General features: G+C 43.1%; 1 protein-coding gene across 2 annotated transcripts in view; it reads right to left on the bottom strand.

The window, feature by feature from the left end:
• The window catches only part of TRIM42 (tripartite motif containing 42), a 30,015-nt gene extending 10,161 nt beyond the window's left edge, over positions 1-19,854 (bottom strand). The window contains exons 1-4 of one of the 2 annotated variants that reach the window (XM_027091703.1): positions 19,313-19,854; positions 13,566-14,263; positions 8,355-9,178; positions 4,832-5,056 (exon numbers count right to left, since the gene is read on the bottom strand). In XM_027091703.1, the coding sequence (XP_026947504.1) occupies positions 4,832-5,056; positions 8,355-9,178; positions 13,566-14,263; positions 19,313-19,650 (2,085 nt within the window). In that variant the 5' untranslated portion in view covers positions 19,651-19,854. The remainder of the gene's footprint in view (positions 1-4,831; positions 5,057-8,354; positions 9,179-13,565; positions 14,264-19,312) is intronic. The other variant, XM_027091704.1, reaches the window with a different exon arrangement.
• Positions 19,855-26,965: the final 7,111 nt, after the last annotated feature.

Genomic DNA, 26,965 nt, shown 5'->3' with positions numbered 1-26,965 from the left:
CTTGGTGAACAAACGCACACTGTAAAGGATGAGGCAGCATTAGGAGTTAGGGACTAAATGTGCCCAGTGACATGGATGGATCATTAAAAACACAGTGTTCAGGGGAAAACGGTAAGACACAGTAAGTTATGTAACAATACTAGCATTTGTGCAAATTAATAACACATTCAAAACAATACACGCCATGTAAGAACACATAAAGGCAGCAAGATGCACATAAAACATATTAGAATGGATATCTAGGGAGGGTCACAGAAGGAAACAAATACATAAACAAGAAAAGGGCCTTGCATGCACCAGTACTGGTAAAGGACCATGAATTGAGGTGTCTGACTAATTCAACCTTCTGTGTATGAGGTTAAAAATGATAGGTCCAGCTTGAGCCTGAATTAGACTCATTCCAGGGTTCTAACCTATTGGCAGGGCAAGTAGGGAGGGACCAATAGGGTTCTATTTACGTGAACGATCAAGAGGCCTTTGGGAAAAGAATGAATTCTAAGGAGATGACTGCAAACCACTCTGATTTCGTTTCAGGGCATGGAGTCACGGTGAGTATGTGGGTAGGTGAGCGGGTAGTTTTGGGGTAGTTATTCCAAATGTGGACTAGTGTTGGTCACTCAAATTCCTCTAACCCCAACCCCTGAAGATGTGTGTCTCAGCCTAAGGTGGAGTGTCTGCAGTAGGGACAGAAGAAAAACCAGAGGGGGATTTCATGAAACTGAAGTAAGATGCCCAGGAAGGCCAAGCAGCCCTGCTCTGTGGCTGGAGTTCCAGCCTGAGTGTGGCCTGAGCAGGTAGGAAGAAGTACTGCAGATGCTCAGTTTATCTGGCAGGACCACTTCCTGAGCACACGTGAGGCACTGTTGGGGGGTGGGATCCAGCATAGACTGAGAAGGAATTTGAGAGGATGGGTGGGGTGAAGGGTGGGTGCCTTTCCTGAAGAGCTATAGGGAAAGACCCAGAACAGTACCAGTGTGTGAATATTCTGGGGCCTGAATGTTTACCTCCAAGGCTGATGTAACCTGGGACATCTGGTCTACCTCAGATTGTGGTAGGCAGAATAATGGCCCCCCAAGTCCATGTCCTCCTCCCAGGAACCGGTGAACATTTTATGTTACATGGCAAAGGGGGATTAAGGTTGCTAGTCAGCTGGCTTGAAGATAGGGAGATTATCCTGAATCATCAGGTGGAACCAGTATGATCCCAAGAGTTCCTCAAAGTCGAAGAGGAGGCAGAATCGAACTAGAGAGATGATGGTGTGAGAAGGACTCAGCCTAGCGTTATTGGCTTTGGATATGGAAGAAGAGGCCATGAGCCAAGGAATGTGGGCAGCTGCGTGAAGCCGGAAAAGGGGAGGAAATGAACTTTCCCCTAGAGCCTCCGGAAAGCACACAGCCCTGCTCACACCTTAGATTTCTGATCTCCGGAATTGTTAAGTTAATAGGTAAAATTGTATTGTGTAAGCTACTAATTTGTTACAGCGGCAACAGGAAACCAGTGCGCATGTGGAAAGTTAGATATTTCATAGGAAGACTTCCTGGAAGTTAGCAGAGATTTGCAGTCAGAGGGAGACATCAAGGTGAGGAGGCTGTTTTCAAAAATGGGGGCCGTGGTCATCAGGTAAACTGAGGTTTAGATGAAAAGCAGGAGGAGGAACTGAGGTCACAGGGTATGTGATTTGCCTAAAAACACATCTCCATTCCTTCAAAAAATATCAACAAGGCACTGGGGCATTAGAAGCTCTCAGCTGGGGACTTGGGAGCCAAGAGAGGTGAGGAAGGCCGGCACGATGTCCTCGCTGAGCTTGCCGCCTAGCAGACTGGGGGCTTGGACCCAGGTACACCCGCCCAAGTCCAAAGATCTTCCCAACGCATGATCTTGCCTCGCAAGAAAAATAAAAGTGCCGCTCTCACGGCTGTTGCTCTGACAACATTCTCCCAGAGAGTGGTGCCAGGTCCCTAAGGCTGAGCCCACTCTGCCTAGACTTTGCTGCATCTGATTATCTGATTATGGTACAGGGGACGAAGAGCTCCTGCCTTAGATGAGACCTAGGTTCCCACTCAACTCCTTTGAGTTACACGAGGCCAGACTCTTTTCCTCTCTGAGCCTCAGTTTCCTCATCTGTAAAATGGAGGCAATAACTCCCTGCCTTCCGAGCGGTTGGGATGATCAGTGATAATGAATATACAGTGTCTGACACAGAGTCAGCCTTCAATAAGTGAGACCTTTAAAAAGCATTAAAGTTAATTTTCATGCTTTGTCTATTAGACTACATATAAAATCCCTTAAAAAAAAATCAAGCGACAGACTATGAAAATCAAATATAAAAGGTGTTATTTCACTTCCTTTACAAAAGGATATATGGTGGAAATATTGCATTTTGGATAAGAAATGATTCTGCTGCCTTGTTACAGCATTTTAAATGAAACCTTTCAGGAATACCTGCTTAGAACTGATGCTGAAGGAAAAATACTTCGATTTTATAGGAAGGAGCTAAAGTCATTACTTTTATGAAGCTTTATAAATGTCATTCAAACACACCATCTTCTTTTCATTTGCTATTGAAGCCTTTACTTATGCAAATCATGACAAATGTGAAGGAAAGCCAAGCTTCCCCTGGAATGCTAATATAATCACAAAGAGGGAGGAAGAATTACTTCTGAAGGAAAAATCTATATTGCAGCTCTGTGAGTCAGATGAAAATGAAGCTTCCAGAAAACCTCATTAGTTAGTGCTCTGCTCATTAAGAAATTGTGTTAAAAAGCAAAGAAGCTGGAATGAGTTTCCTTCCCTTATAGGGAGCGCAAATTCATCACATAAACACAATTTCAGGGGGATTGTTATTTCTTGATTGATGGTAAAAAACACTTAACAGCTCTCAGGCATCTTATGGTACTTTGTAATTATTAATTTTATTTATTTAGACGTTCGTTCATAGATTCATTTGTTTGGTCACGTTTTCACTCATGTATTAATTCAATAACCATTAAGAACAATTAAGCTATGTGCACAGTGCTGGTAAAGCATTGTGGCAGAAGGAAAGATGAATTAGACGTGAATCTTGTTTTCAAGGGGTTCAAAATTTAAGATGGATGACAAAATATCTACCTGAGAAAGGCTGACACACTCCTGTCTCTCCACCCCCGTCCTTGGCCCTAGCATCTAAAAATGACTTAAGATACACACACAAAAAATATTAGTAACAGCACCGAGTGCGCCCTTCATGAGGAATTAAAAAAAAAATGAGAAGGCAGATGGAATTAGATTGAAGGAAAACTCCATAGTCAAAAGGACCTGCTGTCAAACATGGTAGCAACTGTGGGTGTTCCGTGCTCTGGAGAGAAGAGTATCAACAAGAATTGGTCTATGGGGCAACTGACGGACAGGGTACCTGGCTGGGGTCTAACACGAGGAGTAACCAGGCGACTTTCTCATCCCACGTCCTTCCCGTGTGAGTGTCTGACCTTCGTGGAGGGGGAGGGGATGCCCATGGGTGCCAGGCTCCAGAAGCAGAGCATCGGGATGGAGTAGAGAGCCCCCTCCGCCTGCCTCCAGGAGACTTGCTTCTGGTATAATGACAAAGAGCATAATCCTGCCCCACTCTACATCCTGCTTCCCTTTATCACCAGAGGTAGCAACCAATCAGATTCTCTTCTGCAAACATGTGACCAGAGCCCAAGGGCGTGAAGCTAGTCAGATTGTGTTGGTCGCACAGAGCATGGACCAGGAACCTCCAAAACCACATGCAAGCTGCATTTAGGGGAGGAGAAACAATGGGCTAGCTGAAAATGGTGCAGATTTAGAGAGAAGCAGAGATGGAAGGAGGGGCTGTGGGCGACACAGAGGGAGGGAATAGAGAGAGAGGGATTGATTGAGAGATTGAGAATAAACTGATGGCTTTCCAGTTTTTTTGGGTATCAGATGTACGTCCTGGCTGGAAGGGGTCTCATGAGACTCCCTTCTCTCTCGGGCTTTTCAATAGCCGAAATGAATGGATTTATTCTCTTTACTTCTAAAGAATCCCTGATTAAGACTTAATCTACTCTGATTCCTAAGAACACCATCATGGCTGTACAGTAAGATAGCTCTAGGCAGTCTTGACATTTTTCTTCCCTTTCTCCTTTGAATATCAATAAAATTATACCCATGAATGTATTTCCCCTGGGGATATAAAGCAGAATCAACCTTGCATCACAAAAAAGATAGGAATAATCTTGTCCCTTCCATTATTTGGAGTCCATCCTGGCTTACTCACTGGCTATTCCTTAACTTTCAAATAAACAACAAATAAATTTTTTTAGTATTATAAGTATATCCTAAATACTGCATGAGACATACTAACACTAAAAATTTATTCATTGCATGTGATATACTAACACTAAAAATTTATTCACTGCATTGTATAATTATAAATTTATAATTAAATTTAGATTAATTATAATTTATATTGCTTAAATCTGATACCCTATCCTTGCTTTGATTCACCACTGACGCTAATACTTAACTCTTTTTTTGTCCTTCTCACACCACAATTATTTGTTTGCTAGACCCTGAGCTCCGTGAAGGCAAGAATTACGTCTTATTTTCCTCGGAACTCTACATACTAACACAATACCTGGCACAAATGTTTTCTGAATCAAAGCAAACTGACGATTCTCATTTGCAAAGTTGGCTGAGGCCAGAGGCCCTCCCTGTGCCCTTGAGTTAATGAGTTTTCTGGGAGTAGAGAGGGAGGTCATATGGTGGGTTCCATGACCTCATGATCAATCCTAACAGAGCTGCATCCATAGTGGATGAAGAACTTCCAACTGAGAAATAAAGTGCCTGGTACCTTGCAGATGTCACTCCACTGCCCAGGACCGTTATCGTTGACGGCTCTCACTTTAAACAGATACTCGGTGTTGGGGGTCAGGTTGTGCAGCTCCAGGTTCTGCTGCGTTATATCCCGAATTTGTGCACAGAGCTCTGCCTGCACATTGTTAGGAGGGGAATTAATGAGTTCGTAGAATTCCATCTCAAAAGAGTCCACGTCTTCTATTGGGCATGTCCAGTAAACCTAGGAAGAAATGAACATGTCAGTGGGTTACTAGCACACACCATTCAGCTTTCTTTCCCATGAAGATCTGTGTCGTGGACTCTCTGGGGTGAGTTTAAGCTGACTCATCCCCTCTAGCTGCTGAAGACTTTGAATTAGACCTTGTGCAAGAGTCCTGAAAGGCTTCGTGATGAATCCTGACGTGAGGCTTTCAATGCGTTTCAAGAACAGAAGAATGCTCCTCTGGCTTCTGCTCCTGTCACTGTGGAGGTGAACTTGTCCTCCTGACACCACTAACCAAAGTGGCTACCATTTATTGAACACATATTATGCACCAGATTCTGTGTCAGACATTGCCTGCCTCGTTTAGTCCTCACGGTTCCCTAGGAGGGAGATTTCATTATCCCATTTTACAGTGGAGGCTCAGCAGGCTTACATTCAGCGATTCCAATGGAACCACAGACTACTAAAGTTGAACAGTGTATCTAGTTCAACTCTCTGTTTCATACACAAGGAAGTAGAGTCCCAAAGAGGTGAAGTGACTTATCCAACTCATGGAGAATATATGTTCACACTCAAAGCATAAAATGTCACCTCTTGGGAAGAGGTATATTAACAAGTGTCAATTAGCAGAGTGTGCCTGGCATATAAATATTTTATAATAATTGCATTTTTAAACAGATATTGCATGGTTTATTTAAATGTTAATAAATTTAAATGTTATTGTGTATAAAGTTAATTTATAATTACTCATAAGTATATAAATTTTAAAATTTGTATTGATTTGTATAATTTATAATTTTTTTATGAATTTACACTTTTAAAACTGTACATGTACGTGACTTGTTAATAAAAATTAACTTATCTTTTCTGATTATCAAAACATACTCATTTAAAATACATACCTGGAAAATACAGAAAAATTATAAGGAAAGAAAGAAAATAAACATCTCTTTTAATCCCACAATTCAGTTAATAATTCATTATATTTCTTTCCAATTTTGGAATATACACAAGCACACAAATACATATAATTTGGATTATTATTGCTCTGATTCCTGCTTTCTTTCACTTATTACATTTTATATATGTCCCTATATCATTAAAAATTCAGCAAAGGGCTTCCCTGGTGGCGCAGTGGTTGAGAGTCCGCCTGCCGGTGCCGGGGACGCGGGTTCGTGTCCCGGTCCGGGAGGATCCCACGTGCCGCGGAGTGGCTGGGTCCGTGAGCCATGGCTGCTGAGCCTGCGCGTCCGGAGCCTGTGCTCCGCAACGGGAGAGGCCACGGCAGTGAGAGGCCCGCGTACCGCAAAAAAAAAAAAAAAAAAAAAAAAAAAAAAAAAATTCAGCAAAGCACCATTTTAATAACTGCCCTATAAGTGATTTACTCCTTCTATAGCTGAACATTTAGGTTGTTTCTAATTTTACACTCTAATAAGTAATGATGCATTGAACACTTTGGGGCATGAATCTTCATTGAATTTTTAATCACTTCCTTGGGAACGAGTTCTAGAAATAAAGTTGAGTTTTTATGAAAAAACTCTTTAGGATTTTTAAGGTACAGAGTGACAAGTATAAGGCTAACTTAAAGAATATTTCCCATGCCAAAAGAACACTGTTAGTCAACCATCACTTGAGAGAGATGCCAACACAGATTTCGTCTCCTGCATTACTGAGTACTATGATTCCTGTGTGAATTACATCCCGTGATCCTGAAATACGGATCAATGATATTTTTACATCAAATACCACTGTTTGGCAGTAGGTTTAGGTGTCTTATCTTGAGAGTCAATAACTTGACTGGATTTTTTCTGTGTAGGGTCCTTTCTTGAGCTCATCAAGGGACCATTTATAGGTGGCATAGGGTGACTGTTCTCCAAGCCCAAGTACAGAGCAGGTATCACCAGTCCTTCCCCTACAGAGCAAGATCCCGCCCACCTCCCAAGTGGTCTGAGTTGTGTGAGATGAGACCTAATGCCATCCCTGATATAATATCACATACACTGCAGGTTTTGCTGATCTATGATCATTTGGAAATGTAGGTTCAGCTGCTCCGTTGCGGGCATCTGTTATGTGAAGGGCAGAGATACTTTTGCTGTGTCTGACAGCCTATGGGAGGGTATGTTGTACATGTTCTACCTTGCAACATAAGGTCATTCTTGGGGTCAATTATAAATGCCAAGACATAGATTATAATGTCTCAGGAGAATAGAAAAGTAAGGCTTGGTCAGAGTCTGGGTTTCATTTTCTTGTTTTTAGACCCTTGATACTAAATTGTGGTCTGCAGACCGGCAGCAATGCCAACATCTGGAAGTTTGTTAGAAGCGTAGAATCTCAGGCCCCACTGAGACCCACTGAAGCAGAATCTGCATTTTAACCAGATCCTCAGGTGCATATTAATGTTTGAGAACCACTAGTTTAGGATTCAAGGATGCTAAAAGTCTTTGTGAGTGTTCTCGGATCATGGAGACAAAAGATGGGCTCTGCCACATGGAAGCAGGCAGTGGGTTGGCTTGGGAGATATCCCTGTAGGATCCCAAGAGGAGGCAAGATATGCTCTGATAGAATATCTTTTTTCCTCCCTGGACTTTAATAAAACATTCTAGAAACAATTCAATTTAGGTTCAGCTGGATTTGAAAGGAATGTTGAGAGATGCGCCATTTGTTCATGTTAGGCCTAGAAGGTCAAAGAACAGCCATGTCCCCTGAAGCTGGGTGATGGTAGCTGTAGAGGTCTGTGAGACATCCACACACCTCCAATGCCACCCCCCACCCCCTTCCCCAAAAAGCTGAATCTCGGGAGATAAGGATTGGAATTCCATTGGGGATTATCCTTCTAATCTTTCCAAATCATGAAGAGTCTGGATAGTTTCTTTAGAAGAAGTAGCAGTTTAGAGGAATCACAGCTGATAGACAACGGAGCCTGCTTTTCTAATTCCAATTTCTGTGCTCCCTCTACTGCTACACGTTCTCCTCTGGAAAATATTACCCTCTCCAAGAAGTCTCTTCAAATTACTTTGTTTCCCAAATTGTGCTCTCTTTCAATAGAGAAGCTGCCTTTGAAGTGGAGTTGGGGCTTTCAGATGTACTTCTGGCTATGAGTTAAATACATTGTTTGGTTTAAAACAATCTTGGGCTACTTAAGATTTCGGGAGCTTATCCCTTTTGAATGGACTGACCACAAAGAGTTTAGAGGGACAGATTTGAGTGACTGGACCCTAGAGGTCAAACAAGTAAGTGCAACCTTTCCTGACTACCCCACTCCATTCCATAGCCCACACCCTCCTATCTTCCCTACAGGGCCCAGAGCCTTTCTTACCTTGGCAGCTCTCGGATACACCAGAGTCTGGTAGATAAGAATTGGGCCTGGAGTCTTCAGGGAGCTATCATTGAACGAGTACCAGTTGTGGAAGCTGCTGCTGTCCTGCACAGGCTGGTTTTCTACCCCTGCACTCCAGTAAGTATAGGGGCTGTCTGTGGGCTTGGCAGGTCCAGCGGACTGGGCTCGTCCGTAGGCCTCCAGACCCATCTCGGTCTTCTCACAGTTGGGGCCATTAAAGGACAATAGGGAGGAGCTCCGCTGGCATATCTGCTGGTTGCCGAAGCTGTGGGTGCTGCAAGTGACCTTCCTGGCAATCATCGTATCTGAGTGCAGGGGGTAGGGTGATGGCAGGGAGTTCCCCGAGGAACACACCTTCTTGGGCCCTGCGGGGAAGAGTTCGTGGATGGCATTGGAGAGCTCAGCAAAGTCCAAGGGCATGCAGTTCAAGGAGTGGAACCGGAGCTGTGGGTCTGGCCTGTAGGTATTCTGGATGCCGTCCTCGATCTGGTCCACCAGAATCTTGGCCGACTGCAGGAACGCCACTTGGCCTGTCTCCTTCAGGGCTTCCTTGGAGTAGGCGATCAGGCCACCCATCTCGTTCACTTTCATGGTGGTGACGTACACATAGTGTTCAATCTCCTTCTGCCTGGACACTTCCAGGTTCTCTATCTGCTCCATGATGGTTTTCTCTTTCTCCTGGAGAATGCTACGCAGCTTGAGGAATCCATTTCTGATCTCTTTGCGCTTTACCTCCTTGTCAGCTTTGAAGCTGTTTTTTAAAATGTTGAATTCCATGAGGTCATTATCAATTTCGTATCGGACTGCAAAACAACCAAGTGAGTTACTTCGGTTAAATTTTTCATTTCTCCAGATGTCAAAGCCAGTGGCAAACTGGAGCAAACTAACTTGGGCTCCAAAGATGTGGGTGGAAAGGGAGGGAAACCACTTGTTGCTGGGCTGAAAGATGCTAGCATAGGTTTATAAAATGAATGTGGCCTCTCTCCATACACCCCTCTCTTTCTCCTTGTGTAATACTTCCCTTGGGTAGGACAGCCATCCTTCCCTGGCATACTTCTATCTAGTAATCCCTGCAGCCTTGGGTCTAAAGTTGGGAGTTCAAGGCCACCTTTGATGTTAGTTTTCACCAGACTTCACTTGTCAGCAAGTTTTACTTGAGAAGAGATGATGTCACAAAGTGATGGATTTCCCCTGTGTGAAAACTTAAGCTTTTGCAGGGGTGGGAGAAAGAACTAAATTTCTGATGACTGCTTCTAAATACTGCCTTGCCTTGTTCATCAAAACCCAGCCCTAGACAATGGTGGCAGATCAGCAAAGTTCCCCTTCACTGTGTTTGCTCTTTAACATGTTCCTTTTCTCTGCTGGGGACTTTGACTCCCTTGGGTTCAGCTGGGCTCCCTCTCTTACTTACTCCCCACTTACTTTCCAGAAAGCATCTGCTGTTACACTTCAAGGAAAACCGAGTTTATCCTGCCGCCTCTCACGTGGCATTTGGATTTTAAGTTCACTCAGTCATTCAACAAACATGTGACACCTGTTCCATGTCACATGCTTTTCTAGGCTCTAGGGATACAGATATGAGTGTGAGAGGTCACTGATGTTCCAGGCACGCATAAACCCAACGATACTGCAGTGTGGAAGATGCTGGGGCAGGATGAGCATGTGGGCCACCTCTGTCTGTGAAATGGCAACTTCACAGTTGTCATTTATAGGGTCTTAGGCAATAGGCAGTGGTTTATAGGGTCTTTATAGGCATTAGGCAGTGATTTCAAGACACGTCAACCTTCTGTGGCCTATGCTAGAGGTAAGGTCCTCCCCATGAAAGGCTGACTCTGCAGTGATTTGATGGGCTATAATCCTCTCCAAATTTTACTCAGCAGTGGGGGTGACCAAGTCATGTTTCTTAACATAGCCCTGGGTCCACAGTAAGTTGGATCTCTGTGGGTGGTGGCACAGAGATGTGCATTACAATAAGAGAAACCCTCGGGTTCTGGCAGACCATGAGAACAGGACCACAGCTGTCTCAGTTACCACCATGACTAGGATGTGTAGAAGTGCTAGAATGGTGTTTGTTGAGTGAAAGCCATTCTGTCCTGTTTTCTAACATCTTTGGGGTGAACGTCAGCAGTGTTGCTCTCTGGCCTGCTTTCTGAAGCCCCCATTTCCTCTGCTCACCTCCTCCCTCACACTGGCCCAGAAGGGATGGGGAGGCAATACAGATGGGGGCTGAACAGGAGACTGTCAGGATGTGATTGCAGTGGTGCTGAGAAATGCTCCCTGCCCTCTCCACGTGCAAGCCCTGCTGTGACTTAGGGCCCCTGAAATTCCACGTTATACATTAATTCCTTTGACTCTTCAATAGTTACTCACTGTTAGAAGAAATCTGAATAGGAAATTCCTTGCTTTATTAGGGATTAGTTAGTCTCCTTAGAGCTGAGTCTGGAGAGGTAGGATAAAAATGTCTTAGATGAGGGGGAAGATGCCCCTTACAAATAAGGCAGTTTTGCAAGAGCTGGTCTTAGAACAAAGTCAAAGCAAGGTCTCTTTCAGGCACTATATTTAAAACTAGCTACTATTTTTTTTTTTTTTTTTTTGAGGTACGTGGGCCTCTCACTGTTGCGGCCTCTCCCATTGCGGAGCACAGGCTCCGGACGCGCAGGCTCAGCGGCCATGGCTCACGGGCCCAGCCGCTCCGCGGCACGTGGGATCTTCCCTTACTGGGGCACGAACCCGCGTCCCCTGCATCGGCAGGCAGACTCTCAACCACTGCAGCACCAGGGAAGCCCAAAACTAGCTACTCTTTATTAAATGTTTATATAGATCCAATCCATACATTATCATGTATCACACATATGGATCATATCTATATATTATCATACATTACATATAACTTCAGAAGAGGAAGATGTTGTTTCCATTTATAGATGAAGACACTAAGGCTCAGAGAGGTTAAGTGACTGCCCAGTGTCACACAGCAAGTAACTAGAAGGACCCAGGGCCTGTCCCTAATTCTATTTGTCTAACTCCAGAGCCTATGTTCTTAATTGCTCCAGTTGCCCTTCTCAGTCTTCTGTGACATCAGAATCACCTGGGGTACTTAAAAAGGAATCCAGCCAAGCTCAGGCCGCGGGTTCCGCCTTAAGAAAACCCTCTAGGAACCAATGGGGGCTTCCATTGGCCTGGCAACGTGGCTCCTGTAGGCTTTCTTTAATATAGGGGCTTCCCTGGTGCTGGTCCCAAATTGAATAAGTGTCAATTGACAAACAATGTTTCTAGGCATGGAGCAATTGAGAAACCAAGTTATTCCTGAAATATTCATGCTGGTGAGAGGCCCTGGGGGACATATTTAGCAAAGTCTGCCCCGACCCACTTCTATGTCCAATGGGACCTTCCTGTGCAGCTCAGCGGAAAGCTGCCTCCTTGTCGATCTGTTCAGACCTGTTTGTATGGACACTGACATTTCTGACAGGGGAGAGGCTGGGTTGATCTGGAGCACGCTGGTCATTTGACTCTAGGCCACCACGTAGGGAAACAGACCACAGGTGTGGTGGTGGTTCCCATTGTTTTTCAATCTCTTTATCTTTAGATTCTGGTCACTGTTTAGCAGAATAGGTTGTCAAATGAATGTTGTGGAATTAACATGGACTTCGGAGTCAGAGAGACCGGCTCTGCCATTTACTAGGGGACTTGTGCCAGTTCCTTCTTGGAATCCCAGTTGTCTATCCTGGGGTTGGGGTGGAATATTAGTGCCTGTACTGTAGGATTATGGAGAGGATTAGACATAAGTCCTCTAAAAGGCCCCGGTAAAATAGGCCTCTGTTCAAGGAAGCTATTCCCAGGGGCAAAGAGCCTAAAAGGATCCCTGAGATCCTCATGTCTAAGCTGGTGGATATACACCCAGAAATTATTGGGCTCTTTGCCGAACCCTGTGAAATATCACTGTACTGGGTTCCATCACGAAAACCTGAGTCAGTTTCCCTTATAGAAACTATAACTATATTATATGTAGCCAACATAAAATAACCATGAGCAGGCGTGCAGAGGAAAAGTGAGCTGTTGACTACAACATTACTGGCTATTTCTGGGTTTTCCCATTATTATGTATTTGCTATCAGTTCCTTTACTGTGCTGCTTGCAACTTCAAGGGAAATTTAAAACTGAGGTAACTCTCAGCATCGACTTAATTCTTTTCCCCTTTAAATTGGGAAGATACTGAAGAAATCCATCTTTAGGGACAAAACACCTTAGAAAGGCTCACAGAACTTCAGGATACTACAGGGTCAATCTCTTCCTTCTCCAAAGGAGGACATGAGGCCCAAGGTCATGAAAATTATAACCAAGATTATAGAATCTTTATGTACTTATTATGGGCTAGATCGTTTTTTGCATGCTTCAGTTAGAGTATCTCATTTAATCCTCACAACCACCCAATGAGGAAAGAACAAATTGTTCAGGGAAGAACAAATCTGACGTCGTATTAGATCTGTTCCTTTTGCTTTAACCTTTGTGCTTTGTTAACATGTGGTTAGTCCTGCAGGCTCTGCACCTTTTGTAAAAGAATGTTGCCTATAGCCTGAAATATACGGGATAGCCCATTCTCAAGGCTCTCATCTTTAAAAGTCCATTCACATAGAGATAAAAAGTTGCAGAACAGAGAATAACATTTGTCTTGTTGGAGGTTTGCAGGAACATCGTGACCTGACCTATGTGGACAGCTGCAAGAACAAAGGATACAGACACCAAGAAGCTTGCAGCAACCAACCTGACCCCTCCCTCACCTTGCTTTTAAAAGTGCCTTGCTGAACCCCCTCCCAGAGCTTGGGGTTTTGGGGGACAGGAGCCACCTGTCTCCTTGCCTGACCCTGCAATAAATCTTTCTCTGGTCCAAACTCCAACCTATTGTCAGTTTGTTTGGCCCCACTGTGTGCCGGGCACACGAACTTGCATTGGGTAACACCATTATCCCCATTTTATAGATGAGAAAACCAAGGCACAGGGAGGTTAAGTGGCTGGCGGTAGTTGCCAGATGTGGATTCCAGGCCACTGACTTGCAGCCTGGCTCAGTGTCTCCCAGGGCTTGGACTGCCCCACCAGGTGGAGGTAAGGCTCTCTCTAAACAGATCCTCCCAAATCACCTTCCCCATCAGTTCCTGAGCTAGGAGTGCTGGAGGGAGAAGAGGGGACCAGGACCTGCTTTGAACTTCGCAATGGCGCTGAAGAGCGCGGCAGCCCTCTCGGAGCAGGCATCGATGAGGCTGATGGTGTCATGGTCATTGTGTAGGGCAGTCTTGCAGAAGCTGCAGAGCAACGCGTGGTCGTTCCGGCAGTACTCAATGACGCGGCTGGACGGGTGGTGGATGCAGATCTTCTCGTCCTGGTCCTCGGTGCTGGTGTCCACGAACACGTGGTCCTGCATGGCCACGTCCGAGTGGAAGGTCTTGAGGCACTCGTTGCACAGGTTGAGGCGGCAGGTGATGCAGCGCTTGTAGGCGATGCTCTGGCTGCGGCAGACCTGGCAGACGATAGGCCCGCTGGAGCGGTCGAAGCGCCACCTGAGGTAGCCATGCTGCTGCATGTAGCGCTTGGTGAGGCGTCCGCGCAGGTAGTTCTCGGGCAGCAGCATCTTGTGGCTGTAGGGCATGCAGTGTGAGCGGTTGCACACGGGGCAGATGAGGATGAAGAAGTTCTCGGTGACCTCGGCGTGCTTCTGCAGCTGCCGCAGGCACTTCTCGCACAGGCTGTGGTGGCAGGGTAGTATGAAGGAGTGCAGGCGCAGCTGGCTGCAGATGGGGCACAACAGGTGGCTGACCAGGTTGCTTTTCTCGGGCATCATCTTCACCTTATCCAGTTGCGTGTCGCTGCTCCCGATGCGCAGGGCCATCTTGGAGCTGCAAGGGGAAGCAAACACGGGACCTCAGGAGGAGAGCTCCGTTTCTCCACCTCGGAAGGAACCGGTGTGTCACTGAGCTGCTTTGTGGTGTGATGGGGAGGGGCATGGCTGTGCCAGGGTGGGGTGGGGAGCGGGTGGATGGTGCCTGGGTTCTAAACCCCCCTCCACCATCCTTTAGCTGGGCGACACCAGGTAAGTTAATTAACCTCTCTCTGCCTCTCTCCTCGTTATAAAATTAGTACTCGCCTGATAGAGTTTCTTGAGAAAATTAAAATTGATTTGAATACCTGCATGGCCTTAGAGCAGTCCCTGGAACACAGTAAGTGCGATACAACTGCTTGTTAATTTTTGAGCAAGAGAAAAACAGTCCAGAGGGGCTGGCACTGTCAGCTGGGTCTTGGGGTTCTGTTGGCCCTGGATAATATCACAGAACACCCACAGCAGACAAGGCCATTCTGGGACTGTGATGGAGCAAAACAGAAACAAGACCACTTCTTCATGTTTGAACTCAGACAAAAGCAAGAACATTGTCCAAACCACAAAAATGATCAAACATCCCCTGTCCTGGTTAAGGACAGTGACTGCTGCTTTTTCACCAGTTGCAGCATCAGGCTCAACTCTGTTCTTCCCACCTTCTAGGCAAGATTTATTAAGATACCTAATAGGAGATTTACCCCTGCGTCCTCACCTAACATGCGCCTAAATCCTGTAATAACTTAGTGATGCCTTCTTACGGAGACACCTCACACTTGCTCGTGGTGTATCTCTCAGTTGTTGCACTGGGCCAGTAAATCCAGTCTCCTCTGGGCACTGACATTACTATTGTGTGTGAGATGGAACATAGAAGAAGGTGGGCAAAGTGTTCTTCACAGGACACCAGGAGGTTAGTTGCCTGGCCAAGCCCAGCCCCCGTGTGTTCTGATCACCAGACCTCAACTATGACCTAAGGGGCTAGGTGTTAGGGGCGGGTTGCACATGGTGAAATGCACTGCTTTAGAGTTGCACTTTTGAGATAAGTTTCTTCACCTCTCTCACCCTCAGTAAATCAAAGCTCACAATACTACTTCCTTCATGAGGATTTTAAAGTCCCCATGAGATAATCCACGATAAGTGCTTAACTCCCTGGACATAGTAAGCATTCAATGAATGGCCACTATAGTGACTCCCCTCTGTTCCTAGCCAGCTCATGTCCACAGCAGGGGAAAACAGTGGTCAAGTCTATGAAAAATATGTGCTTGTACGGTGTGTGTGTGTGTGTGTGTGTGTTGAATCTTTCTCTAATATCTGAGGTTGATTTCATATATTGTAAGAACTATGGATGAAGTAAGTGCATACTTGTAAACTTTCAAGTGCATGTTCTAAGAAGCTACAATCAGGGCAAAAGCAGTTTATGAAAATAAATGAATTAGCCATGGGGATGGAGGTATAAAACATACTTATTTGGACCTAGAGTCTGTCATACAGCATGAAGTAAGTCAGAAAGAGGAAAACAAATATTGTATGTTAACACATATATATGGGATCTAAAAAAAACAATGGTTCTGAAGAACCTAGGGGCAGGACAGGAATAAAGACACAGATGTAGAGAATGGACTTGAGGACATGGGGAGGGGGAAGGGTAAGCTGGGACGAAGTGAGAGAGTGGCATGGACATATATACACTACCAAATGTAAAATAGATAGCTAGTGGGAAGCAGCTTTGTAGCACAGGGAGATCAGCTCGGTGCTTTGTGACCACCTAGAGGGGTGGGATAGGGAGGGTGGGAGGGAGACGCAAGAGGGAAGGGATGTGGGGATATATGTATATGTATAGCTGATTCACTTTGTTATACAGCAGAAACTAACACACATTGTAAAGCAATTATACTCCAATAAAGATGTTTAAAAAGAAAACATACTGATTTTGTGACTATTCCTATCCCTTCTTCTCTGTTTGTATTAGCGATGTCTAGGGGTTGCGTTTGGCATTCTGCCTGTGTTCTCTTTTGCGTTCTTGCAGTCCCTATAAGCCTCTGGATCCTTCCCCATTCCCTTGGCCAGGGACCCAGGTCTCAGAGCCCAGGCAGTCAAGGGTGATACCCGAACATGTTGGAAGGGAGTGGCACCATGGGGACAGTGCCGGTTATGGAGACGCGGGCACCTGGATAGCTCATCCCTTAGAGATCTGCATGCTGGTGTCCAAGCCTGCCAGACTCAATGTTCTCAGTTCTGCTCCTTCTCTGCTTTCCCAGCCTCTCTGCTTTCTCCTGCTCCAGCTTTGGAGGGGTCATCTGGAGGGGGGAGGGCAGATGTATACATGAGAGCTGGGTGGATTTCTCTAGTTTCATAAGGTGGGGCTATGAGAATCAGTGTGTAATATAAGGGGAGACAGCACGAGAAATCAGAAAGAAGGAGGGAGAGAGGAGGGTGCTGGGGAAAGAGAAAGACAGAACAGGGAGAAGAGACAGGTGTTAATGGCCCAGGGAGTTGGGGTGAAGGTGAAAAAGGAAGTGAGAAAAAGAGATGAGTAAAGGCAAAGGGGGATGAATGAGATCAGACTGAGGCAGGATGAGGAAAATGCTGAGAAGGAAGCAGTGACGAGGAACAGGGGAGGCGGTGGGCCAGACACCAGGAGAGAGGCCAGGTGGAAGATAAGCCTCAGCGGACCCAGCACCAACCCCCTGACACTTGCAATAGCATCTCTGAGCAACATCAAAAATCCTCAGGCTTGGACTTGGGCATTCAGTGGTCATGATTCCACGCCACAACCATCACCAAGCCCAGCAGCCTTGTCTTTTTGTTGAGATAACTGGCCTCTGCTCCTCTGTACCGTGGCAGCCTCCTCCCAAATTTAGGCCTGTTCCCCTTGTACTTGGGTTCCCATATATCACCTGGCAAGTCTTCTGGCTTCCCTTCTTTTTCCCTCCAGGCCATTCTGCACTTTAGCACCACCTGGGGGCAGGAGAGTTTTTTAAAAATTCTGATGCCCAGGACATACCTGAAGCCAATGAAATCAGAATGTCTGGGGGTGGGGGCCAGGCATCAGTAGTTTTTAAAGATCCCCAGGTGATTCTAATGCAAAACAAGGTTTGGGAGCTACTGGTCTAAGCATCTCCAAAGCACCAGTGTCATCCTTCCCCTGTTGAAATGGGCTTGGTGACTCTTCATTGCTGATGTGCAGGAAATGGGGCAGTTGAGAGGAGAGAGGGGTGTGAGAGTTACTTTCTGCACCTTAGAACTTCTGCACTTGAATCCAGAACCCCTGGGTTCTCTGTTCATGCAAACACCATGCGAGGTCCATGAACTGAGAGTAATTTTTATTAACCAGCTACAAAGGGCTGAACTGTGAGAGAGATCATATCCTTCCCCTGAATTCACGGAGCGTTTGCTCACAAAATTGTTTTTCCAGCCTCGAAAGGCTTCCAACCTGCCTCTCATCTTTCCGCCTCTCCAAGTGCTGTCATCTTAGAATGCTGAGTTTTGGTCTTTCCCCTCTAAGAAGTCTGCCTCTGCTATTCCAGATGCCCCTCATGTGTGACATGAAGAGACCGCCCTGGTCAGGGCAGGAAGAGGCTATGCAGTGCCTGACACAGAGGGTTAATGCCCTAAGTGAGAAATTGTGACCCTCAGTGCCATGACTTCTGGGTAGGAACAAAGAGAAGGCTGGCAGGAGCTCATGGCCACCTGGGGTACTTACACAGGCCATAGGGGTCGAAAGCGGCCTGTGGAAGTTACTCTTTTCCAATGAGTGTTGCAGATATCAAGCGTTCAGAGGAGGAAGGGCAATTTATATTTTTATATCACATAACAGATTTCAAAGCAATATTAAGCCCCTGAATCATCGCAGGTACCATACTGTCTATTTTGCAGGACAGCATTTTAATTTAAGCATACAGACTCTAGGTTCAAATTCTGACTGCATCTTACTAGTTGTGTGATCTTGGGCCACTGAACCTCTCAAATGCTCAGTTTCTTCACTGGTGTGATGGGCATGAGGTAGGGGTTACCTGGGGTCACGCACGTGGTTCCCGGCAAGTTGCTTACACACTAAGTATTAGCTATTAGTATTTTGTAGAGGTGAGAGTGGTGGGGTTCCGGAGAGCTCAGCACTCACTCACACAGCTGAGGGAGCTTGGGTTTGGAACTCAGGTCTATACTGATTAGTGACTGTTTAGGACACGTACACTTAATTGCTACAAAGTGTAGTTTTTTTTTTTTCTTGCAGTTGAGGTAAATTTTATTGCTACATTTTGAAACACAAAAAATATTTAAAATAATAGCACCATTGAATATACGTTTTTACTGTTACATCAAGTGCAAAACAGACTTTATAGTATTTTTAGCTCTTTTTTTCTTCTAGTTTTATTGAGATGTAATTGACATATAGCACTGTATAAGTTTAAGGTGTACAACATAATGATTTGATTTACAAATACCACACAGTGATTATCACAGTAAGTTTAATGAACATCTATCAACTCGTACAGATACAAAATTAAAGAAATAGAAAAAAATAAAAAATTAAAAAAAATTTTCTTGGGCTAAGAACTCAGGATTTATTCTCTTAACTTTCATATGTAACTGACAGCAGCGTTCATTATATATATCCTGTGGTACATCACATCCCTAGTAACCTATCTATCATAACTGGAAGTCTGTGCCTTTTGGCTGACCTCATCCAATGCCCCACCCCTACCCCCTGCCTCTGGTAATCACACATCTGATCTTTTCCTATGAGTTTTTTTGTTTTTGAAGAGTAATTGACCTACAGCACTATGTTAGTTCCCGTTACACAACGTGTAGTGAGTTGCTATTTCTATACATTTCAAAAAGAATATCGCGATGTCTAGTTACCAACTCTCACCATACAATGACTGTGTGATATATTTGCACCAAGACATATTGTAACGAGAGTTAATTGCTCCCAAGTTCCTGGCCTCCCTTTTTCAGATAAAGAGGTGGAATTGGGGCGGGGCTGCTGACCTGCCCTGTCCCCACAGCTGGCAGGGGCCCCCCGCCCCCAGTTTTCCTGAGCCCCGGCGGCCCGCGTCGGGCGCGCGGCACTTACAAGGTAGGGATGCTGGGGAGGCGGCTCCTGCGGAACGTGATGGCGGCATAGCGGCAGCAGCGGCTCTCATAGTACTGGCACTTGCGGTTGCTGCTGGTTGTACAGCAACACTTACAGTCGGGGTCATTGGCCCAGGAGCAGCAGCAGAAGTGGCAGTTGGGGCTCTCGGAGAAGGTGCAGTGGCAGCATTGGCAGTCGCGCTCATCCTTGTAAGGACAGGGAAAGCAGGTGCAGTTCCGCTCCGAGGTGAAGAGGAACTGGAAGCACAGACAGGAGCATAAGCGGGGACACCTCTGCCATGTGAAACATGGAGCGCAAAGACACGTGGCAGTCTCCATGGCGCCTACACGATTGCCACCCGCTCCCTGGAGCTCTTGGTGCCTCCTCTACCAGGATCCTGCTGTCCGTTCTCCCGTGGAGGGGTCCCTCCTCCCCTGGATGAGGCAGTCAGCTTGGAGGTTTCAAGAGGTTGGCTGTCGTGAGGCCTTCACAGGCGGTGTCCCTGCTAGGAATCTCACGGGCTGGCATTTACATAGATCAGTTCCAGGCCATTTGCTTATGTCACAATCCCTGTCTCCCCACCATATCTCACCACACAGGATAAGAGGGAGGGTGGGATCTGGGGGGTAGTGGCAGGTGGGCTGACAGATACTCCCTGTTTCCAGAGGACCAGCTCCAGAGGAGTGTCAATGAAGAGAGCATCCTGTCCTGTATCACACTTTGGGTTATTGGCTGGATTTCCGAAGCTATTTCTCTTTGCTTGGTCCTTTTCCTGCAACTTGGGCAAGTTGACTTCAGGGTATGTCTTCATGGGCTGAAAGCCTGGGTATGATGCATTGGAAAATACAGACTGACATGATATTCCTCTCCTTGGGCTTTTTTTTGTATTGATAGAACCTTTATTTGATGAACAAAGTGCAGTGTTTACAAACAATAATACCACATATAAAGGGAATCACCATTTGGAGAAAGAATTAAAGGAAAAACAGATATAGGTTCTTTAAAGCACTTCTGTCAGTAGTGATTGAGTTTGTCAGTTGCTGCATAGTCACTGCTGATTTTTATGAGGCTTCAGGCGTTAGTCACTGTGAATATTTCTTGGCATTTTTTGCAGCCTCATGGGGTTAGACTGAGCCTCAAGCTCTGTTTCCTACGCCCCTGCACTCTTCCCCAGTTCTATCTCACTGTATCCCTTTTATTAAGAGGCTGGAACTCTACATGAGACTCTTTATCTCTTCTTTTAGTATATGCTCAGCATCTCTAGAAATGACCTTCTATTTTAGGAGAGAATTTTGCTTTCCACTTTATGCAGCTTGCAAAGATCGAAAGAGCAGAAATTTCATTATCATACCATATATATAATATGAACACTGTCTTATTTTTTCCAGAAAGAAGCAGAGGTGGGAGCTGAATTTGGCTGTAGGAATTTATTGCATAATATATTCTCTCTTCCTATGATTATCAACTTTATAATAAGAAAGAACATTCACTGAGTGCTAACTGTTCCAGCCACACTTTGATTTTAGATTCCTACAGATGAGAATTTTGGATCATAGGCTATATACTTTATTTATGTATTTATTTATAATTACTAAATTGCTTACTTAAATGAATGTGACAGTTCATACTGACAGCAGTGGTGTATGAGAGACACTTTTTCCACACATGCTTTCTCAAACAGAGTTTTATCAATATTCCTATCTGTTCTCTAGACACAGAGGTTTGAGTTTCACTCCTGAATTTATTTTCATCATTGGTCTGTGCAAGACTTCCTCTTTTTAAAAGAAAAATAAAATTTTTATTAAGATATAATTCACTATTTAAAAAAATTATTTATTTTAATTAATTAATTTTTAAAATTTTGGCTGTGTTGGGTCTTTGTTGCTGCGCGAGAGCTTTTCTCTAGTTGCAGCGAGCGGGGGTACTCTTCGTTGCGGTGCGCAGGCTTCTCATTGAGGTGGCTTCTCTTGTTGCACAGCTTGTGGGCTTGTGGGCTTCAGTAGCTGTGGCTCTCGGGCTCTAGAGCACAGGCTCAGTAGCTGTGGCACACGGGCTTAGCTGCTCTGCGGTATGTGGGATCTTCCTGCACCAGGGCTCGAACCCGTGTCCCCTGCATTGGCAGGTGGATTCTTAACCACTGCACCACCAGGGAAGTCCCATAATTCATTGACTATTAAACCCACTGTTTTAAAGTGAACAGTTCAATGGTTTTTAATATATTATATAATATATTATAATATTAATTATAATATATTATTAATATATTATATATATTATATTTTAATATAATATATTATATATAAAATATATTGTGAATATATTTTAATATATTCACAATTCACAAGATTGTGTAACTATCACCAAGATTTATTTCCAGAACATTTTCATCACCCCAAAAATACACACTGTACTCATTAGCTATCATTCTCTATACAGAGACTGTGCCCCATCCCCACAGTCTCTGGCAGATATTAATCTATTTTCTGTGTCTATAGATTTGTCTATTCTGGACATTTCATATAAATGGAATCATATAATATGTGGTCGTTTGAATCTGGTTTCTTTCATTTAACTTAATGTTTTCAAGGTTCACGCATGTATCGATATTTCCCTTTTTTATGACTGAATAATACCTTTATAATAATACATTTGGATTGTTTCCACTTTTTGGCCAATATGAATAATGTTACTGTGAACATTTGTGTACAAGTTTTTGTATGAACATGTGTTTTCATTTCTCTTGAGTGTATACCTAGCAGTGGAATTGCTGGGTTATATGGTAACTCTATGTTTAACTTTTTGAGGAAATTCCAAACTGTTTCCAAAACAGCTGCACCATCTTACATTTTTACATTCCCACCAACAATATTATGAGGGTTACAATTCCTCTACATCCTTACCAAAACTTGTTATCATTTTTAAAAAATAATAATTATTATAGTCATCATGGTGGGTATGAAGTGGAATCTCATTGTGGTTTAGACTTGAATTTCCCTGATGACTAATGATGTTGAGAACATTTTGATGTGCTTATTGGCCATTTGTATATCTTCTTTGGAGAAATGTCTACTCAAATCCTTTGTCCATTTTATTTTATTTATTTTTTAAATTAATTAATTAATTAATTTTTGGCTGCATTGGGTCTTCGTTGCTGCACATGGGCTTTCTCTAGTTGCGGTGAGTGGGCTCTAGTTCGTTGCAGTGCGTGGGCTTCTCATTGCAGTGGCTTCTCTTGTTGTGGAGCATGGGCTCTAGGCACATGGGCTTCAGTAGTTGTGGCTCGTGGGCTCTAGGGCACAGGCTCCATAGTTGTGGTGCATGGGCTTATTTGCTCCGCGGCACGTGGGATCTTCCCTGACCAGGGCTCGAACCTGTGTCCCCTGCACAGGCAGGCAGATTCTTAACCACTTTGCCACGAGGGAAGTCCCCCTTTGCCCATTTCAAAATTGAGTTGTCTTTTTTATTGTTGAGTTGTAACAGAGTTCTTTGAATAATATAGATACTACACCATTACCAGATATATGATTTGTAAATATTTTTTTCCATTCTGTTTTTAGTGTTTTCACTTTTTTTCACAGTGTCCTTTTTAAAAATTGTTTTCTTTTTTTGCGGTACGCAGGCCTCTCACTGTTGTGGCCTCTTCCGTTGCAGAGCACAGGCTCTGGACGCGCAGGCTTGGTGGCCATGGCTCACAGGCCCAGCTGCTCCACGGCATGTGAGATCCTCCCAGACCGGGGCACGAACCCATGTCCCCTGCATTGGCAGGTGGACTCCCAACCACCGCACCACCAGGGAAGCCAAAAAAAATTTTTATTGGAGTATAGTTGATTTACAATATTGTGTTAGTTTCAGGTGTACAGCAAGTTCATAGTGTCCTTTGAAGGACAAAAGCTTTAATTTTGATGAAGTCTAATTTATCTATATTTTTGTTGTTATTGCTTGCTCTTTTGGTGTCATTTACGAAACCTTTGCCTAATGCAAGATCATGAAGATTTATACCTATGTTCTCTCTTAACACTTTATAGTTTGAGCTATTACACTTAGATCTTTGATCCATTTTGAATTAATTTTTAAATTTGATTTGAGAAAATCCATTGACCACAGATGTACAGTTTACTACTGGACTCTATTCTATTCCTTTGATGTATATGTCTATCCTTATGTTGACCACACTGTTTTGACATTGCAGCTTTGTAGTAGGTTTTAAAATTGGGAAATGTGAGCTCTCCACATTCTTTTTTCTTGTAAAGATTATCTTGGATCTTCTGAACCTCATGTATTTCAGTATAAATTTTAGGATCAGCTTTTCTATTTTTTCACAAGAGGCCATTAGAATCTTGACAGGGATTGCATTTAATCTTTAGATGACTCTGGGGAGTACTGCCATCTTAACAATATTAAGTTTTCCAATCCTTGAACACAGGATGCTCTTCCATTTATTTAGGTCTTTTAAGATTTCTGTCAACAATGTTTTTTAGTTTTCAGTGTACAAATCTGGCACTTATATGGTTAAGTTTATTCCTAAGTATCTTTTTTGGATACTACTGTAAATGAAATTGTTTCTTAATTTTATTTTTGTACCGTTCATTGTTAGTGCATAGAAATATAACTGATTTTTCTATATTGGTCTTGTATCCCGCAATGTTGATGAATTCGTTATTAGCTCTAATCTTTAAAAACATTTTTAAAATTTTTTTAAACTTCATGCCATCTGTGAATAGAGATACTTTTAAATGATGTTTTTGAATATGACACCAAAAGCATAGGCAACAAAAGCACAAATAGATGAGTGGGACTACATCAAACTAAAAACTTCTGCACAGCAAAGGGAATAATCAATAGCATGAAGAGGCAACCTATGAAATGGGAGAAAATATTTGCAAACCATATATTTGATAAGGGGTTAATTTCTAAAATATATGAAGAACTCATACAACTCAAGAACAAAAAAAAGACCCAGATCGTCCAACTAAAAAGTGGGCAAAAGACCCTAATGAACGTTCTTTTTCCAAAGAAGACATACAGACAGTCAACAGGTACATAAAAAGGTGCTCGACATCACTGATCGTCAGGTAAATGCCAATTAAATCCACAATGAGATATCACCTCAGGAAGTGGAGAAAAGGGAAGCCTTGTGCACTGTTGGTGGGACTGTGAAATGTTACAGCCACTGTCAAAACAGTATGGCAGTTTCTCAAAATATTAAAAATAGAACTAACATATGATCCAGAAATCCCACTTCTGGTTATATAGCTAAAGGAAAAGAAATCAGTATCTTGAAGAGATGTCTGCCCTCCTATGTTCATTGCAGCATTAGTCACAATAGTCAAGATATGGAAAAAACTTAAGTGTTCACTGAAAAAAGTGGAAAAAGAAAATGTGATCCGCACACACACACTCGTACTGGAATATTCAGTCATAAAAAAGGAAATCCTGCCATTTGTGCGACAACATGGGTGAGCCTGCAGGATATTATGCTATGTGAAATAAGTCAGGCAGAGAAAGACAATTATTGCATTATCTCACTTATATGTGGATTCTGAAAAAAGAAGTCAAACTCATAGAAACAGAGAGTAGAATGGTGGTTTCCATGAGGGTTGGGGGATATGGACAGATGTTGGTTAGGGAGTACAACCTCCATTTATAAGGTGTATAAGTTCTAGGGATCTTATGTACAGCATGGTGAATAGAGTTAATATTATAGACTTGAAATTCGCTAAAAGAGTAGATCTTAAGCATTCTCACCATACCAAAGGTTATGGATGTATTAATTAACTTGATTGTAGTAATCGTTTCACAGTTTATATGTATATCAAGTCATCAAGTTGCATACTTTAAATATATACAATTTTACCTCTTAATTATTCCTCATGTAAAGCTGGGGAAAAAAAAATCAACATACAAAAATCAATGACCAAATGTCATGAAGAACCTAGGGGTAAGACAGGAATAAAGACACAGACTTACTGGAGAATGGACTTGAGGATGTGGGGAGGGGGAAGGGTGAGCTGTGATGAAGCGCAAGAGAGGCATGGACATATACACTACCAAACGTAAAATAGATAGCTAGTGGGAATCAGCTGCATAGCACAGGGAGATCAGCTCGGTGCTTTGTGACCGCCTGGAGGGGTGGGATAGGGAAGGTGGGAGGGAGGGAGACACAAGAGGGAAGAGATTTGGGAACATATGTATATGTATAACTGATTCACTTTGTTATACAGCAGAAACTAACACACCATTGTAAAGCAATTATACCCCAATAAAGATGTTAAAAAAAATCAATGACCATATACACAAACAAAAACAGAAGATGTAAAAGGAAAAAATACCCATTTACATTCACAAACAAAACAAAAGCAAAAACCAAAGTATATAGGTATAAACTTGACCAGAAAAGTTCAAAATCTATATCAGGAAAGCTCTAAAATACCCTTGAAAGACTTAAATGTAGACTTGAGCAAATGGAAATATGTACCATATTTATGGATAGGAAAACTCAACATCTTAAAGATGTCAGTCTCCCTAAATTAACACATTCAATGCAATTCTGATAAAAATAGAATTTTTTTCTGATGCTAGAAATGTTGATTACAATGTTTACTTAAAGAACAAATAAGCAAGAATAGTCAGGAAAATTCTGATGGAGAATAGAAATAAGGGGTGTACTTGTACTAAATATTTTTTAAAAATTTAATGCCTCTATAATTAAACAGCATTGGTGTTGGTGAAGAAATAGACTGACACTGAAAGATAAATAGAAAAATACAAATAGACCAAATTGCATATGGAAATTTAATATGTATATAAAGGCAGCATCTCAGGTCAATGGGGAAAAAACAAGGTACTTAAGCTATGTGGTTAGGAGGACTAGACAGTCTTCTGTAAAAAAATAAAATTTAATCCATTCTTCACACCAAGATAAATGCTGAGTGGATAAGAGATTTAAATGTGGTGAAAAACTAAATCATATAAATAATAAAAGGAAACATGGATTAATGGCTTTGTAACTTGGGAGTGGGGAAAACCTTCCTAATTATGACAAAAATGCAAAAGCAATAAAGGAGAAGACTGATACATTTGATTATGTAAATAAAAATATTTTAAAGGACTGAAACAAAACACAAACAAAAAAGTGAAACAAAACCCTCACAAAAGTACCCAACCCACCCACCATTAACAAAGTAGAAAGACAATGAAAAATTGAAAGCAATGTGTAAACTATGGGCAAAGATTTGATATCTTTAACATCTAAGGAGCTTCTAAATATTGTAGATGGAAAAGATCAGGTTTCCTTCAGAAAAATGAGCTAAAAATATGAAGTTTAGAGTAAAAATGTTATTAGCCTTTAATCAATATAAAGGTTCTTACCTTTGTTCATCATAAGTGAAATGCAAAATAAATCAACACTGAGATACCATTTTCCACCCATCGGATTACCAAAATTGCAAAAAATTGAGAACATACTCTCTTGGCAAAGCTCTAGATGAACAGAAGTTCTCATATATTATTGGTGAGAATGTTACAAATGGCACAAACACTAGGGAGGGGAATTTGACATAATTCTCGAAATCTCATCTACCTGTTAACTCAGCAATTCCAGTTCTAAGACTTTCTCCCAAAGATATACTGACAAAAATACAGTAAAGATTCATT

The sequence above is a fragment of the Aethalodelphis obliquidens genome, unplaced genomic scaffold (genome assembly GCF_003676395.1).
Source record: "Aethalodelphis obliquidens isolate GAN/ISIS:26980383/991018 unplaced genomic scaffold, ASM367639v1 scaffold72, whole genome shotgun sequence".
Classification (NCBI taxonomy): Eukaryota; Metazoa; Chordata; class Mammalia; order Artiodactyla; family Delphinidae; genus Aethalodelphis; species Aethalodelphis obliquidens.
Note: the sequence above shows the minus strand (reverse complement) of the source record. Positions and strands in the feature narration are given on the sequence as shown.